The sequence below is a fragment of the Hypanus sabinus genome, chromosome 7, assembly GCF_030144855.1.
Source record: "Hypanus sabinus isolate sHypSab1 chromosome 7, sHypSab1.hap1, whole genome shotgun sequence".
NCBI lineage: Eukaryota > Metazoa > Chordata > Chondrichthyes > Myliobatiformes > Dasyatidae > Hypanus > Hypanus sabinus.
The window spans coordinates 112,049,264-112,067,737 of NC_082712.1; the positions used below are offsets into that span (position 1 = coordinate 112,049,264).

General features: G+C 43.1%; 1 protein-coding gene across 10 annotated transcripts in view; it reads right to left on the reverse strand.

Moving 5' to 3' along the window:
- LOC132397109 (low choriolytic enzyme-like) overlaps window positions 1-14,956 on the reverse strand; it is a 95,933-nt gene extending 80,977 nt beyond the window's left edge. For 2 of the 10 annotated variants that reach the window (XM_059975417.1, XM_059975412.1), the window contains exons 1-3: window positions 13,634-14,945; window positions 13,521-13,551; window positions 2,475-2,546 (exon numbers count right to left, since the gene is read on the reverse strand). In XM_059975417.1, the coding sequence (XP_059831400.1) occupies window positions 2,475-2,546; window positions 13,521-13,551; window positions 13,634-13,699 (169 nt within the window). In that variant the 5' untranslated portion in view covers window positions 13,700-14,945. Of the gene's footprint in view, window positions 1-2,474; window positions 2,547-13,489; window positions 13,552-13,633 lie in introns of all 10 variants that reach the window. The other 8 variants (XM_059975415.1, XM_059975413.1, XM_059975416.1 and 5 more) reach the window with 8 other exon arrangements.
- Between the last annotated feature and the right edge of the window lie 3,518 nt (window positions 14,957-18,474).

Here is an 18,474-nt window from a genome sequence, read left to right on the forward strand (position 1 = left end):
CCACTCCAGACTGCTACCCCGTGCCGCACATACCGGACTTTGCAGCAAATCTGCATGGGGTGAGAATCTTTTCCAAAGTAGACCTCATCCGGGGATACCATCAAATCCTGGTGCACCCTGAAGACATCCCCAAAATAGCACTCATCACCCCGTGCGGCCTGTTCGAGTTCCTCCGAATGCCGTTCGGCCTGAAGAATGCCGCACAAGACTTTCCAGCGGTTAATGGTTGTGGTGGGACACGACCTGGACTTTGCATTCATCTATTTGGACGACGTCCCTATAGCCAGCAGTAGTTGCCAGGAGCATCTGTCCCACCTCCGCCAGCTCTACTCCCGCCTGAGCGATTTCAGCTTTACGATCAACCCGGCCAAATGCCAGTTCGGTCTCTATACCATCAACTTCCTGGGCCACAGGATTACCAAAGACGGGGCAACACCTCTGCCCGCCAAGGTAGACTCGATCCCCCACTTTGCCTGGCCCAACACAGTCAAAGGCCTACAGGAGTTCGTTGGTATGGTGAACTTCTACCACCGTTTCCTCCCCTCAGCAGCCCATATCATGCGCCCTTTGTACACCCTGATGTCAGGTAAAGAAAAGGACATTACTTGGGACGAGGAGGCCGCGGCCACCTTCGTTAAAGCCAAGGAAGCCTTGGCAGATGCCACGATGCTGGTGCACCCCAGAATGGACATTCCGACCGCCATCACAGTGGACGCATCCGACACAGCAGTCTGTTGGTTGCTGGAGCAGCTTATCGAGGGGCACTGGCAACCCCTGGCGTTCTTCAGCAAGCAAGTACGACCACCTGAACTGAACTACAGTGCTTTCGACCCGGAGCTGTTGGCACTGTATCTGGCAATCCAGCATTTCAGGTACCTCTTAGAAGGCAGGCCATTCACTGCGTTCACGGACCACAAACCGTTGACCTTCACGTTCAAAAAGGTGTCTGATCCCTGGTCGGCTCGCCAGGAGCAAAATCTGTCCTACATCTCCGAGTACATGACAGACATCCAGCATGTCTCGGGAAAGGACAACCATCCTCCAGCAAGTTCACGTGGCACGGACTTCGCAAGCAGGTCAGTGAATGGGCCAGAAAGTGTGCGCAGTGCCAAACAGCCAAGATGCAGCTGCACACTAAAGCCCCGCCGCAGCAGTTCGAACCCACCCACCGGAGGTTCGACCACATTCATGTGGATATTGTGGGCCCCCTACCAGTGTCCCGAGGAGTGCAGTATCTCCTAACTATGGTAGACCGGTTCATGAGGTGGCCAGAGGCGGTCCCGCTCAATGACACATCTGCCGATTCCTGCACCCAAGCACTGATTGCAACCTGGGTAGCACACTTCGGGGTACCGGCTCACATCAGCTCCGACAGATGCGCCCAGTTCACCTCCAGCCTGTTGGGAACACAGCTACACCACACCACTGCCTACCACTCACAGTCGAACGGACTAGTGGAATGCTTGCACTGTCACTTGAAGTCGGCTCTCATGGCCCACCTGAGAGGACCTAACTAGGTGGACGAGCTTCCCTGGGTCCTGCTTGGAATTTGCACAGCGCCCAAAGAGGATCTGCATGCCTCGTCGGCTGAGTTGGTATACAGCACACCCTTGGCCTTCCCAGGAGAGTTCATACCAGCCCCAAGGGGGCAAAAGGAAGAACTCACAGCAGTCCTGGACAGACTACGCGAAAGGCTCGGCAACCTGGCCCCCGTACCAACTTCACAGCACGGACGGACCCCGACCCATGTACCCAAAGACCTGCAGGAATGTAAGTTTGTGTCTGTATGAAGGGGTGGACACCGGGCACTGCTACAGCGGCCGTACAAGGTTGCCGTTCAAGGTGATCAACAATAACGGGTCCACGTACGTTCTGGACATTGGGGGGGAAAGAGGAGGTTTTCACGGTGAACCTACTCAAACCAGCCCATGTGGACTTGGTGCAGCAAGTCGAGGTACAGGCACCGTGGCACAGAGGCAGACCTCCCAAATGGAGGCAGATCCAGACTGCGGACATTGGGGGCCAGTTCTGGCGGGGGGAGGGGGGGTAATGTGACGACCCACCTTCTGTGCAGGCGAACTGGCTCACAAGTAGCCAGCGCGCGGGGAGAGACTTTGGTAATGCACCTCTGATGTCATTTCCACCCAGAGAGTGCAGGCGCTAGGGATTAAATGCCAGCGCCACGAAGTTTGAATAAACTAGTCTCGAAATGACTTACCGACTGCGTGTCGCCTCTAGCTCTGTATGTAGTACATTGCTACAGGATAATGTTTTTACAAGGCCAGAAATCACATACGTAGACAACATTTTATAGATTCCACTGCATGCTTAAATTTACGGTATCAGTAGCATACTCATTAATGTATTTTTAAAACTTCACAATTTCCACCAATGCCTATTGTTCCATTTCATAAGATCATGAAACATCCTATACAATTTATGAATTACACAAAAATTTTAATGCAAATTCTTACCTAATGGTCTATTAATTTTCATGATTACACTAGTTATATCACTTAAGTTCATTTCTTTAATTCTTTGAATACCTAAAAATAAAAATCATACGATTTTAGAAAGTTTTTCCAATATCTTATAAACATTGCTGTTTTTGTTATACTTTCCAAACAACCCTTTGTTGCCACCTAAATAATACAACCAATCACAAATGTCAGGTGGTCTGTGGAAATTCCAGCCAATTTGTGGCTTAAAGTCCTTTCTACTAAACTTTCATAAAGGTTACACAATAGATGTTATTCTGTTATAAGAAAAACTGGTAAAATTTAAGGTAATATTTTGGTACGGGTGAAAGGGTACAGGTACGAAGCAAACAACTGTATTGTTGCCTGCAGTTCTTTGAAAATCTGGCAGAGAAGAAAGATTAGTCACAAGGTAGGGAGAAGCAGAGTTGAAAAGCATGGGACCCAAACAATCCTATTAGATGGAGAAGTGATTCACCTGTACTTCTAATTTAATGTACCATATTCAGAAACGATTCATGTTATATTACGTTGGAGAAATTTATTTGGTGACACTTTTGTAGAAAAACTGTTTTCAGCCTGCTTCGTATTCTAATAAGCCCCACATATGCTTCAGCAACAATGGGTTATCTTCCACCAAGGCACTCCGCAGCTTTAGGGACTCAATAATTAATTCAATAAATTTCAGATAACTTGCTTTCTCTGTGTGTATCAGAACTGGGCAGGTCTGCTACAAGGTTATCTACTGCACTACACGCTCAGATTATTTCTCGCTCCACCAACAATGCCTGTACATTTCCTCTTGCTTTTCACTGACATTTCATAAATACAGTTGGCCCTCCTTATCCGTGAGGGATTGGTTCTGGGACCCCTTGCAGATACCAAAAACCGCAGATACTCAAGTCCCTTATTCAACCTGTCTCAATGTGATGGACTTTAGGACCCAGCAGAACTCCAGAACTTATTTAACCTGTCTCAGTGCGGTGGACATTAGAACCCAGCATCAGAGCTCTGAATCCGCAGTGTTTCTGTTCATGGAAACTATCGCGATCATGATTGAAAATAAAGTGGAAAGAATAAAGCCATCGGAAAGAGGTGAAAAGCCATCGGTCATTGGAAAAGCGTTAAGCTACAGTCGGTCAACGATCAGAAATATTTTAAAGGATAAAGTGAGAAAGGCCCTGCCCTGATGAAAGCTACAATTATTACTAAGCAACGCACTAGTTTAATTATTGGGTTTTGGATTTTTGATCCTCCACACATCAACCAAGCATGGATGGAGAGTGCGGACAGGAGCAATCTGTCATTGGATCGAACTCGGGAACTTCTGTTCCCAAGCTTGGCACTGAAACATACATTCTTAAGTGTTTTATGTGCATAGGAAGGTAAAATATATACTATATACTCAAATGTTTGACTAACTGACACTAAATAACACCGGATGTACCTTACTTAGTAAGAGAACTTGCGACTTTTTTTCGATCCCGATCCACGATAACCTACGCACATCCTCCTATATACGTTAACTCATCTCTAGATTACCTAATACCTAATACAATATAAATGCTTTGTAAAATAGTTGTTATACTGCATTGTTTAGGGATTAATGACAAAAGAAGTCTGTACATGTTCAAACAACTGCTGGAAAAGCACTTCCAGGTTTTCTCAATTCGTGGTTGGTTGAATTTGTGTATGTGGAACTCGCGGATAAGGAGGACTGACTGTATTGCATAATCCTCTCAAACGTATCTCGCCCATCTGCCCTCACCCCACTCGGGATAGGGTTCCCCTTGTCCTCACCTACCACCCCACCAGCCTCCAGGTCCAACGTGATCCCAATACCAAGCACACCTTTCTCTCTCCCCCACCTTTCTGCTTTCTGCAGGGATCGCTCCCTACACAACTCCCTTGTCCACTCGTCCCCACCATCCCTTCCCACCTGGCACTTATCCTTGAAAGCGGAACAAGTGCTACACCTGCCCTTACACTTCCTCCCTCACCACCATTCAGGGCCCCAGACAGTCCTTCCAGGTGAGGCAACACTTCACCCGAGAGTCGGCTGGTGTGGTATACTGCGTCTGGTGCTCCTGGTGTGGCCTTTTATATATTGGGGAGACACGACGCAGACTGGGAGACTGTTTCGCTGAACACCTACACTTGGTCCGCCAGAGAAAGCAGGATCTCCCAGTGGCCACACATTTTAATTCCATGTCCCGTTCTGATATGTCTATCCATGGCCTCCTCTACCGTCAAGATGAAGCCACACTCAGGTTGGAGGAACAACACCTTATATACCAGCTGGGTAACCTCCAACCTGATAGCATGAACATTGACTTCTCTAACCTCTGTTAATGCCCCTCCTCACCCCATCCCTGACATATTTAGTTGTTTTTTTCTCTCTCTCTGCCCATCACCCTGCCTGTTCTCCATCTCCCTCTGGTGCTCCCCCCTCACCCTTTCTTTCTCCCGAGGCCTCCCGTCCCATGATCCTTTCCCTTCTCCAGCTCTGTATCACTTTTGCCAATCACCTTTCCAGCTCTTAGCTTCATCCTATCCCCTCCAGTCTTCTCCTATCATTTTGCATTTCCCCCTCCCCCCACTACTTTCAAATCTCTTAGTATCTCTCCTTTCAGTTAGTCCTGACACGTCGACAGTGCTTCTCCCTATAGATGCTGCCTGGCCTGTTGTGTTCCACCAGCATTTTGTGTGTGTTGTTTGAATTTCCAGCATCTGCAGATTTCCTCGTGTTTGCTGCATAATCCTGTGCTCTTCATAAAAGTCATTAACCTAGTAACCAGATTACTTCAACAGTTTATCACTCTCTTGGGCACAAGTCAGATGGAGCTGCCGCAAGTGCAAAAATATTCCAACCTACAGTGGCATGCAAAAGTTTGGGCACCTCTAGTCAAAATTTCTGTTACTGTGAATAATTAAGTGAGTAGGAGATGAACAGATTTCCAAAAGTCAAAGTTAAAGGTGAAACATTCTTTTCAACATTTTAAGCAAGATTAGAGTATTTGTTTTGTACAATTTTAGAGTGAAAAAGAGGAAAGAAGCAGCATGCAAAAGTTTGGGCACCCCAAGAAATTTGAGCTCTCAGATAACTTTTACCAAGGTCTCAGACCTTAATTGGCTTGTTAGGGCTATGGCTTGTTCAGCCATCGTTAGGAAAGGCCAGGTGATGCAAATTTCAAAGCTTTATAAATACCCTGACTTCTCAAACCTTGTCCCAACAATCAGCAGCTGCCTAGCACTCTGAAAATTAAAATAAATGATGCCCACAAAGCAGGAGAAGGCTATAGGAAGATAGCAAAGCGTTTTCAGATAGCAGTTTCCTCAGTTCGTAATGTAATTAAGAAATGACAGTTAACAGGAACAGTGGAGGTTCAACAGAACTGCTCGTAGGATTGCTAGAAAGGCAAATCAAAACCCCCATTTGACTGCAAAAGACCTTCAGGAAGACTTAGCAGACTCTGGAGTGGTGGCGCACTCTTCTACTGTGCAGCAACACCTGCACAAATATGACCTTCACGGAAGAGTCATCAGAAGAAAACCTTTCCTGTGTCCTCACCACAAAATTCAGCATCAGAAGTTTGCAAAGGAACTTCTAAACAAAACTGATGCATTTTGGAAACAAGTCTTGTGGGCTGATGAAGTTAAAATAGAACTTTTTGGCAGCAATGAGCAAGGCATGTTTGGAGAAAAAAGGGTGCGGATTTTCATGAAAAGAACACCTCTCCAACTGTTAAGCATAGGGCTGGATTGATCATGCTTTGGGCTTGTGTTGCAGCCAGTGGCATGGGGAACATTTCACTGGTAGAGGGAAGAATTAATTCAATTAGATATCAGCAAATTCTGGAAGCAAACATCACACTGTCTGTAAAAAAGCTGAAAATGAAAAGAGGATGGTTTCTACAACTGGATAATGATCCTAAAAACACCTCAAAATCCACAATGGACCACCTCAAGAGGTGCAAGCTGAAGATTTTGCCATGGCCTTCGAAGTCCCCTGACCTAAACATCATCGAAAATCTGTGGGTAGACCTCAAAGGAGCAGTACATGCAAGACAGCCCAAGAATCTCACAGAACAAGAAACCTTTCACAAGGAAGAATGGGCGAAAATCCCCCAAACAAGAATTGAAAGACTCTTAGTTGCTACAGAAAGCGTTTACAAGCTGTGTTACTTGCCAAAGGGGGGGTCACTAAGTACTGGCCACGCAGGGTACCCAAACTTTTACTTCAGGCCCTTTTCCTTTTCTGTTATTTTGAAACCGTAAAAGATGGAAATAAAAAAGTAACATTGCTTAACATATTAAAGAAATGTGTCATCTTTAACTTAATGCCTTTTGGAAATCAGGTCATCTTTTACTCGCTTAGCTATTCACAGTAAGAGAAATTTTGACCTGGGTGCCCAAACTTCTGCATGCCACTGTATCCTTTCTACACCATCTTTGCAACTTTCACAGTTCTGATACTGCATCTTCAACCTGAAACTGTTTCTCTATCCACAGATCCTAGCTGACTTGCTTGGTTTTCTAGCTTTTCTTTTAAATTTCATACTTTAAATCTACAGCTCGGTAGCACAGCAGTTAGTTTACAGTACCAGTGAGATGGGTTCAATTGCCACTGCTGTCTGTAAGATTATACATTCTCCCCGTAACCATGTGTTTCCTCTGGGTGCTCCGGTTTCTTCCCACATTCCAAAAATGTATGGGCTACTAAATTAATTGGTCGCATGGGTATAATTAGACAGCACAGGCTTGTTGGGCCAGAAAGGCCTGTAACCATGATGTATCCCTAAATCATAAAAAAAATCCAACACCTGTAGATCTTTGATTTTTTAAGTCTAAATCTCAAAGGCCTTGACTTACAAAAAATCTGTCCATCAAACCACTGTGTAAATATATTAGAATCTTCGAGGTTTTTTAATGCATTTAATCTTATTATGTAACAAAATGGAACCTGTATAATTCCAAAGTGCTTTGTGCTAACTGTGTTATGTGGCCGGAGGCATGTAATGTTCTGATCATTGTGTAACTAAGGGAAGGTTGGTACATTGCACAGCCTTGAATAAAAGTACTGCAGCTGCTAAGTAGAGGAGCTGACTGCCGGAACAAAGAACAGCAAAAGAATAAACTTAAAACTTGTCTAAAAAGGACCTTTGTAAACTGTAAAACAGAAACCACCTGCCATCTATCTGAGGAGCGGAGGCAGTCTTATCCTTGCAAGTAATAAACATATTTCTATATGGATCCACTCTGTGCTTTTGCTTCTTTATTAAAAGACCTAGCGAAAGGTACTCAACAGAATTTGGAGGATCCACCAAGATAACTTGTCTAGGCGTGGTTGCAGTGTGGGAGAATTTCGGTGACTGGGCTGAAGGAGATTCACCAATGTTGTTTAAAGCTGATACAAAGCTACAGTAAATTGTGAATTGTTTTGCATCTTTTAATTGTGTGACACTGGGAAGAAGTTTGAATTAATCTTATGCCCAGAAAAAAAAACAATGATTAAGGGAAATACTTTATTCTGGAATAAAATTCTCTTTTATGTTTTAAAATGTGTTAATGTGCCAGGGCCCCCACAAAGCTGTTTTATCCCCCTCTTGGTTATTTGTAAAATATGTAAAAGCTTTTCACCATGAGAACTGACTGTTTATTTTAAGCTTTGCAGTTACTTGTGAAAGTTCTGAAGGAAGAAAAGTACAAGCATCAATTATTGTTCTGTCTTGTCTGTGTTCTTTTATGGTTTGTATTTCCTTATTTGTTTTCCATGTCATTGATCTTAGAGAGTCACCGTGCCATGCAGCACATTCCACTCAGCTGTAAAACTGTTAACACAAGTAATAAAACCCCATGAGGACCTTAATTATACTCCTATTGCTAATGCCGATTTAATTTTCTTTGCTGAAAGTTCGGCTTTACATAATGAAATGGGAAAATCATGCAAAGGACATGGATGTAGTCTCCAAGGGTAATAAAGCTGCAGAATATGCTGCAAAAAAAGGCAGAAATTAGACCCACCCTGGTTGTACCAGAAACAAGCACCCACACGCTGTTGGAGGATGTATAAGCATACCAGTCCACTACTCCATCGGCCACAAGTACAAAGTGCTAAGAACTGGGTTGTAAGCAGCACGATAGTATGTAGCTTTATCCCAATGGATGCATTGTGGCCCCGGGTAAATTGGTATTGTGGATTACCCAATGTGTTCACAAATGCAGGCAAGAGAGGAATGGTTGTTCAAACAAATCAAACTTGGTATTTCCCCTGAGTACTTCAAGTTGCAGAACAAATCTGTTAACAATGTATGACGTGTGCCTTACAGGATCAGGGGAAACAGGTACAAGTAACAGGGCTCATATCCCACTGTTACATGCTACTTTTGGACACTTACAGATGGACTTTATTGAATTTCCTCAATCTGAAGGGTATTAGTCATTATTGATGTGTTCTCACAAAACGTTTCCTTGTAGAAAGAAACCCCTGGAAACAATCTAGCAACAACAGTACCCTTTTCACTGGTAAGGTAATTGAAGAAGTATGCAAAGCCTTACAGGTGGATCAACATTTCCATTGCAGCTATCAACCTCAGTCAGCGGGCCTAGTGGAAAGAATGAATGGAACAATTAAGAATAGATTTAATAAAATGTGAGAGGAAACTGGACTAAAGTGGAAACAGGTGCTTCCTTTGGTTCTGATAATGAGCCACTGCTAACAGAACCAATGGTCTGTTCTCACATAAAATCATAACAGAAGGCCCCTGTGCCCATTATCTGATACACCACTAGGAAATAAACAATTGGAGGTACACACCCTAGCTTGTTGAATTATTGTATAGCCTTAACAAAAAGCATTACAAAAATCATCAACAGGTGAAAGAAACCCAGCAACCAGTAGTGGACCTTAGACGTCATGACATTGAACCTGGAGACCACATGGTAGTGCAGACATTTAAAAGAAAGAACTGTTTGGAACCTTGATTTGAGGTACCATTTCAGGTATTGCCATCAAGGTAAGATAAAAGCCATTGTGGACTCAAGTCTCTCATTCTAAGATGCCTAATGACATAGAGGATAAAATCACTGAGAGTCCCAGTGACTGCAATGGGAATGGCTCATGTCCTTTCCCTGACAGATGTTACTGCCACAAACACTCAACCTGTTAGGCTTGTATGGCTGTCCCAGCACATATAGAAATGGGTGAGCCCCTTTTACCATGCCCTTCAATGAAACAAATGAACTGTTTCTTTAATTGGTCCAAGCCCAAGATACGTTTGGTTTCTGGTACAAAGATGATACGGCTCAGAAACTGACACACTTCCTCCTCTTATCAGTATCACCAGAGGGAAGATGGGAATAAAAATCTGGAAACAATATGTTTCAGAGAATGGTATACCCCCATAAAACAATGCTAACCCCAGGATAAAAGGACCCAGCGTTGGCCCTAGAGAATGTAACACTTGCCTAGGGAACCAATAAAGCAGCACAGGAAATGATTAACATGGCATCAGCATTAGAAAAGTCAGCAAGTGAAACTGCATGTACTGTAAATGAAGCACAATAAGCTTTGTCAGCAAAATTGGTGAGAGTCTATTTAGTGGCATCGCAAATCCAAATGGCTTTGGACATTGTTTTAGCCAAGAAAGGAGGCACGTGTGCACTGATTGGACAAGAAAGTTGCACTTACATACTAGATGAATCAAGAGAATACAACTCATTTGACAGATCACATCTGAGAAGCCACCAAGAATACAGAAGTAGGAGACCAGTCCTATAACTACATTCCCCAGGAAGCTGGTGGCCCTTTGGGATGATGGGAGGAAGCTGGACTCCTGCCCTATATTATGGAATGATTATTGGTAATATAATATTGGCAATCATCCTCTTGTGATTTTTCGTAGAGTAAGACTAGAGAGGATATTTAAAAATGGGTAGCTGCTGGTGTGAACGAGGAAAAAGGATTTTACTTGACTAAAGTTCTGAGACTATCATTATATGAATGTCTGCAATCAGTGATTACTATATTCTAAAACAAAAGCTTATGAAATTATGGTGTTATGTAATGACAAAAACAAGGAAATGCGGAAATACATTCAAAACTGAGATTTCTTTATGTATTTAATCTTGTAATGTGACAAAATATAACCTGTACAATCCCAAAATGCTTTGTTTATATGCTAAGTGTTTACATGGCAGGAGGCATATTATGTTCTGATCATTGATCAATGTAACTAAGGGCAGGGTGATACATTGTGTAGCTTTAAATAAATGTACCGCAGCTGCTAGGTGGAGGACCTGACTCCCAACAGATATAAGCCAAAGAATTGCCTGAAAACTTGCTGCCACCATCCATTCTGAGGAGTGCAGGTGGTCATTTCCTTACAAGTAATAAGCATGCCCCTTGACAGATCCTCTGTGTTTTTGTTATAAGACCTTGTGTTTTCCAAAGTGTAAGTACCTGTTTTCCAAAGTACCTGTGAAAGTGTGGTCAGCTGTTGCCTTTTTGAACCTTGTTTAAAGCCGAGCAAGCATACAAACATTCAAAATAGCTGACTGATCTCTGCAGCTAGCTCTGATACAAGATCACAGCTGAGCTGATTGTAGACAACCATCCAACTTTTAAAATCAATAAACTTTAAACAATACAATGAAGTTTTTATTAATTTTAGTTTCAAGTTAGAAATTCTATAGGTTATGGAAAAGAATGCTACAAGTTTGAGCTGGGGAAGAGAATTGGTGAATGATTGGAGCCTTGTGGGTGTCCAGGATTGTTAAAGATAAATCTGGCAGCAGGTTGGATTTCAAAGACTTCATTAGAATCTCTCTAAGCCTTGCTGAGGTAAGGGGAGACATGGCTAGCAAGGTAGAGAATGGAAGTGGGAATGGAAAGGGTTAGTTCACTGTGCAGAGTTGTTCTGTGAGAAGATACTCCAGGGTTCTGTTGTTTTAGACATGATGGGGTGGGAGGGATTAAACAGGAAGGAGTGGCACTACTCATCAAGGAAAATGTCACAGCAGTGCTTAGGGAGGACAGATTAGAGGGCCCATCTAATGAGGGTATGTGAGGAATAAGAAAGGGATGACCATATTCATGGGATTATATGACACAGCATCTGATAGTCTGTGTGATTTAGAGGAGCAAGTTTATGGAGAGATAGCTGATAGATACAAAAAGACCAGGGCTGTAACAGTAGGTCCTTTTAACTTTCTAAATGTTAATTGGGACACTCATAATGTAAAAATGCTAATGGGACAGTTTGTCAAATGTGTTCAAGAAAGTTTCCTTGATCTATATATAGAGGTTCCAACTGGAGAGAGTGAGGTACTGGATCTCCTAGTGGAGAATGAGACAGGACAGGTGAGAGAGATATATGTAGGGGCACCCTAAGGATCTAGAGATCATAATTCCCTTAGTTTCAATATAATTATGGAGAAGGATAGATCCGGTGCTCGAGTGGAGATTTTAAATCAGAGAAAGGCTCATTTTGATGGCATTAGAAAGGATCTGTTAAGTGCAGACTGGGACAGGTTATTTTCTGGCAAAGGGTACTTAGTAAGTGGGAGGCCTTCTCAAGTGAAATGGAAATTGAGAAGACAAAGTTTGCTCTGCATGCTTTTGTGTAACAGGTTTAGAGAGATATTGAGGCCCCAGATAAGGAGCTACATAGCAGGTATAGGTAGAAAGGAGCAAATGAGGTTCTCAAGTACAAGAAATGCAAGACAACACTTGAAAGCGAAATCAGGAGGACTAAAAGGCATGAGGTTGCTCTGGCAGAGGGAAACAAAGAACCCAAAATATGGTCATTAACATTTCAGGATGGAACAAAAGAAACAATTGATAGATAACATTAGTGATTGGGTTTCTAACAATAACTGGATTTGTTAAGGATTTAAATCCAGTACTATTCTGTATTGAAATTAACTAAGTTCAAATTCTCATATTGCCACTTGTTCACCTTTCTGAAACAAATATTCCTCAAAATATTGATGTTACAAACTACAAAATCCAACCTAGGTATGTTATGTTTAGCTTTACACATTAAAGCTTCACTGTACAGGTTTCCCCCGCTATCTGAAGGTACAGCATTCGTATGAACCTGTTTGTAAGCCGAAATGTCGTAAAGCGAAGAAGCAATTACCATTAATTTATAAGGGGGAAGTTTTTGAGCGTTCCCAGACCCAAAAAAAACTTACCAAATCAAACCAAATAACAAATAAAACCTAAAATAACATGAATATATAGTAAAAGCAGGAATGATTTATTTAATTTAATTATTTATGGTTTTATATTGCTATATTTCTTCACCATTCTTGGTTGGTGCGACTGTAACGAAACCCAATTTCCCTCGGGATCAATAAAGTATTTCTGTCTGTCTGATATGATAATATATACAGCCTATATAAAGTAGAAATATTGTATGTACAGTGTAAGTTTCTATCATCAAGATTGGTAAGACAGCGAGTGAAAATTGATTTGGGAGAAAAAAAAAATGGGCACATACACGCATGTGCACACAACTGCCCACACAAGGCTTCACGGTCATGGTGGTCTTTCTCAGGGTAAACACATGTATAAAGCGGGCGTCTTTTTTTCGTAAAAGCGAAAATCCTCTTTGGTTAGCAAAAACAGGTACTAATGTAGGTCTTTCGTAACAGCGAGCATTCGAAAAACGGGGGCCAATCTGTACTTCTACAAGTTTGAGAAATTGATAATTTTTGCTTACCATTTAATTTTACTGAAGCACAGTATTATTCAAGTCTACATTTTGTAAAAGTGACAATTTTGCTAGGACAAAATAACTTAACCACAAATTATTACAGATTCTGATCCTATAATCTTTGCAATGTTATTAAACAGGTAATTATTTTAATTTACATCACAACTAGAAAACTGAACACATATGACAATTACTTTCAATTAAAAGGCAGAACTAAAAATGAGAAATCATGTTTTTGCTTTTATTTTTCATAAAGCACACATTGTGTTATACCTTCATATTTGAAAATACCTGATCTTGAAATTCTGCATTAGAAACAAACCTTGAAATGAGGGTTTCGACAATTGTTCTCCCTGCATTAAAATAACAGCAGGTTACAGAGATATTAAATTATTAGAATGATCTTTAATAATATTAATAACATTTTCTTCTTACCACCTTAGCACTGCTCCACAAAGCACTTAGACAGAAGACCAAATTTACTCCAGGGATGAAGTTCATCTTGTGAAGCTAGCTGCACCGTGAATATGAAGAAAAACACCAAGAGGTGAGATATTTATGGTCTATTTCATATGGAACGTTATTTTCAAACAAACCAAACTTCAAACATGCTCAACCATTAATGGACAAAACTGATCCAAAGCGAGCACAAACACATCGTTCTCCTTGCAAAGACCTTCTCAGTAAGATTTGGGAATTGGGGGAAGGTTGTCCACACAACACAGCCAGGAAGTTATGCCCATTCAGTCCAAACTTCCAACAGTTTCATCTCAACATCTGGCCATGTTCCCCAACAGAAACATCCATCCGAGTTAGTACCACATCGGCACACAGGGAGTGGGTATGGCCTGTGTAAAATAAGCCTGGCGGGAGCGGGGCAAATCCACTGGAGCTCAGTGGTGTAACAGGGCAGCCCAACCAGCCCACACCTGGTCAAAGTAAACCTCACTGGCCTGGCACTGGGATACTACACCTCAGGACGCCATTCAAAGCTCGGCCATTTCACTTGTGAAATTACAACGCTAATAAAAAGTGTCCCATGGTCAACGTGCCAAGAGCCTGGGCATTAAAATTACTCAGCGACGGCCAGGGCAGAAAGGCAAATGCTAAACTCCGGAACAAAATAGAATATCGAACCAACTTTAGTCAAGCAGCATCCATGGAGGCAAAAAGGTTAAAGTCAAGACGCCCCATCGAGAGAAAAGACTGCCAGCATGACCTGTTCCCACATCAAAATTAGTCGTCATAGTGTGCAAGGAGAATAGAGGCTGGTGGATGAGAGGTAGAACCAAACTAGGGAGCTGATGGGCATATGGTACCAGTTGGGGTGCGGGAACCATTGGACTGCCCAAGCTTGAGCTCGGGGTGGTGGTGAGGTTTGCGGAGCTGGTCAAGCGGAATGAGATGTGTGCCAATTAGTTTGCATAAGTTCGCTGGTAAGCCCACACACCCACCCCTGGCCCTACGGACACCCCGGTAAGCTCCAGTGCTCTCGACCCACAGCCGCAAACACACTGAAGCGCCTGCCGCAGGAGTTCGGGAGTGCAATGGCGTCTGGTGACCGAGGAAGCCTTCCTTCTGCCAGCAGCAGCGACCTGGGCCACGGCCGGGCTGCGGTTTCGACCGCGTTACCTCACACTTCACCAATTCCAGAACTTTCTTTGCCACACCAGACTCGCAGAGAAGCGCGTCGCCGTCGGCCAACTTCTTCCCTCGTGAGGTGAGCTTCCGGTGCACGAGCGCATGTTCCAAACCACCCGGGGTTCTGCGCATGCGCTCTCAGCGAGCGCGCACCTGCCGAACTCTTCCCGCCTTCCCTCACTGCTTTTGTCAGCCACTCACTATCCAACAAAATAAATAATCTTTTTCTTTGCAGTAAACGAGAAAGTTTAAAGACATTTCAGTTCACTTATTTCTATTATGAAAGATAATGGCATTTGAAATGTACATTTCACATTAATTGGAAGTTTTACTCTACAACAGTGAAAGAAAAACAATGCAAAAAGTCGAAATCCGAAATAAAAACAGAAAATGCTGGAAACATACAGCAATGACCGATGGGCTCTGTACTAGAAGACTTTGATATTTTTTGTTGTTTACCTGGATGGCATACTTGTCGCTAGTGCATCCAAATCTGAATACATATCTCATCTCTGCACACTTCGAGCGCTTAAGCCAACACGGGACAATCATTAACCCTGCGAAATGCTAGTTCAGATCAACCATTGCATCTCTAATGAAGCAGAATTCCTCCCAAAGTAGCTGCTATTATGGATATCCTTCCAACCAGCACTACTAAAATTTTTAGTCATGGTGAATTTCTATCAACACTTCATTCCGTGAGCTGTGAACTTATGCCCTACCTGTATTGTGCGCTTAAAGACTTCACTGGTCAGCGGACATAACCAGGGCATTTGATGATACCAAACAAGTTCTTCCAATGCAACCCTACTGGTGCACCCGCTCCCCAATGCACCCATAGCCATTACTACTGCCACCTCAGACTGGTCAGAGGCGTGTGACAGCTGCTCACCTTCCTCAGCCAGCAGCTCCGTCCCTCCAAAGGGAAGCACAGCACGCTTGACAATGATCTTCTCGATTTCTATCTGGCTCTTCGCCATTTTTGTTGTATTCTAGAGGGTCACCATTTCACCGCATTCATTGACCACAAACCCTTCGTGCACAGGATGGCCAAAGTATCAGACCTTTGGTCTGCACAGCAACAATGCCACCTGGCCTACATTTCAGAGATCACAGTTGATATACAACATCAATTATATATATATGTGTGTGTGTGTGTGTGTGTGTGTGTGTGTGTGTGTGTGTGTGTGTGTGTGTGTGTGTGTGTGTACACACACACAAACTAATTTTGTGGCTGATCGCTTCACACAGCTGGCCATTGAGGCCATCCACATAGGGATTGACTATGCTGGCTTGGCAACTGACCCAGAGGTCTAGGTTTACCAAACAGCAGTCATGGGCCTGCGGTTAGCTGACATTAAGTTTGGGGAAGCTGGGGGTTTCTCTCCTGTGCAATGTCTCAAACAGTCGCCCTCGCCCCATAGTGACTGAAAATTGGAGATGGACTGTTTTCAACTCCATACATGGCCTCTTGCATCTGGGTCAGAAGGCCTCACAGAAAATGGTTGCGCTAAAGTTGGTGAGGCATGGCCTTATAAAGGATGTGTGTGATTGGACTGCAGCTTGTGTGGAATGCCAGTGGGCCAAAAATAACCATCACGTTCAGGAGCTATAGGCTCCTTTTTAGTCTCAGCAGTAGTCACCAGTGAAAGGTGGTGATGGAACAAAGCACAGAGCTGAATGCAAGCCAATATACATTCCACAGGGGTGGTTATGTCCATGAGACTCAGCGCATTTGCAAATTGGGAACAGCATGTATCAAATGTGGTAAGAATTGGATAAGTCGTAGGAAGAATAAATAGTACTATGAAGACAATTTGGTACTTAAACCAGAGCCAAATCCATTTGAGGTTATAGAAGTGGAGATAGTGTGGTCAGTTCAGTGAGCCTACAACAAGTCAAACTGACATTTAAGACATTGGAGAAAGAGGAGAAGAGAACAACAATGGTCAAGGTTGGAAAGGTAGATGAAAGGAAAAACACACTATTTGGAGATGCCAGTGGAAACCATAACAATGACTGGAGTAACAAGGGAAAATATACTCATTTGGCTGCCCAGGAAGAATGCTCCAGCTAAGGAAGTGTCAGCATCTTCAGAGTAACTCAAGGGTTTATGTAGACTCCTGGGTCTGTACTAGCTGAGTTATACTTAATCTGATACTGTATGTGTAGATATTTGTTAAGTTCATGTATGCAAATATGCTAAATATAATGCCCACAAATTGAAAAGAATTTATTAATATGTTCTCATGAATAATAAGTTTATGAAAGTAAATGTTCTTTTTCATTTCTTTAATGGATAGTATGGTATATGTTTTTTGAACATTAGTGTTGAATATGATTGTTAGAACATAAGAACATAGGAGCAGGAGGAGTAGGCCAATCGGCCCCTCAAGCCTGCTCCGCCATTCAACAAGATCATGGCTGATTCAATCTTAACTCTAGTTTTCACTGAATCCCACAAGGCCAACCAACAGGGCACCATGCCGCCCATTTTATTTTACTATTCATCCCGCCCAAACCCATGTGATCACCTGGGGGAAAAAAAACGATTTGACAATTGAGGAGAAAAAATCTGGAAAATTCCTCTCCGACCCATCCAGGCTATCGAAAACGGGTCCAGGAGATCACATGGCTGATCTAAACCTAGCCTCATGTCCACTTACCTACTCGCTCACCGTATCCCTTAATGCCATTTTTATTCAGGAAAATGTCTATCTCCATTTTGAATTTATTGAGTGTAGTAGCTTCCACAGCTCTCTGGGGCAGTAAGTTCCACAGCCCCACTACCCTCTGAGTGAAGAAATTTCTCCTCATCTCAGTCCTGGAACGGCATTCCCTTATTTTAAGATTATGCCCCCTAGTCCTAGTTTCACCCATCATTGGGAACATTCTCCCCGCATCCACCCGATCAAGCCCCTTCACAATCTTATATGTTTCAATAAGATCGCCTCTCATTCTTCAGAACTCCAATGAGTAGAGTCCCAATCTACTCAACCTCTCGTCATACATCAACCCACCCATCCCTGGAATTAACCTAGTGAACCTTCTCTGCACTGCCTCGAGAGCCAGTATGTCCTTTCTTAAATATGGACACCAGAACTGCACGCAGTATTCCAGGTGTGGTCTCACCAATACCCGGTACAACTGCAGTAAGACCTCCCTGTTCTTATACTCCATCCCCCTAGCAATAAAAGCCAGCATTCCATTGGCCTTCTTGACCACCTGCTATACTTGCATACTAACTTTTTGTGTTTCCTGCACCAGGACCCCCAGATCCCTTTACACAGAAGCACTTTCCAGTTTCTCTCCATTTAGATAATAACTTGCTCTATTATTTTTCCTGCCAAAGTGCAAGACCTCACACTTGTCAGTATTATATTTCATCTGCCAAATGTCTGCCCAATCTCTCAGCCTATTTATGTCCCCCTGCAGGGTTTCAATGTCTTCCGCACTCATTACACTCCCTCCCATCTTTGTGTCATCAGCAAACTTCGTTACGTTGCACTTAGTCCCTTTCTCCAAATCATTAATATAGATTGTAAAGAGTTGGGGTCCCAACACCGACCCCTGCGGAACACCACTGGTCACCAACTGCCAGTCTGAGAATAAACCATTTATCCCAACTCTCTGTT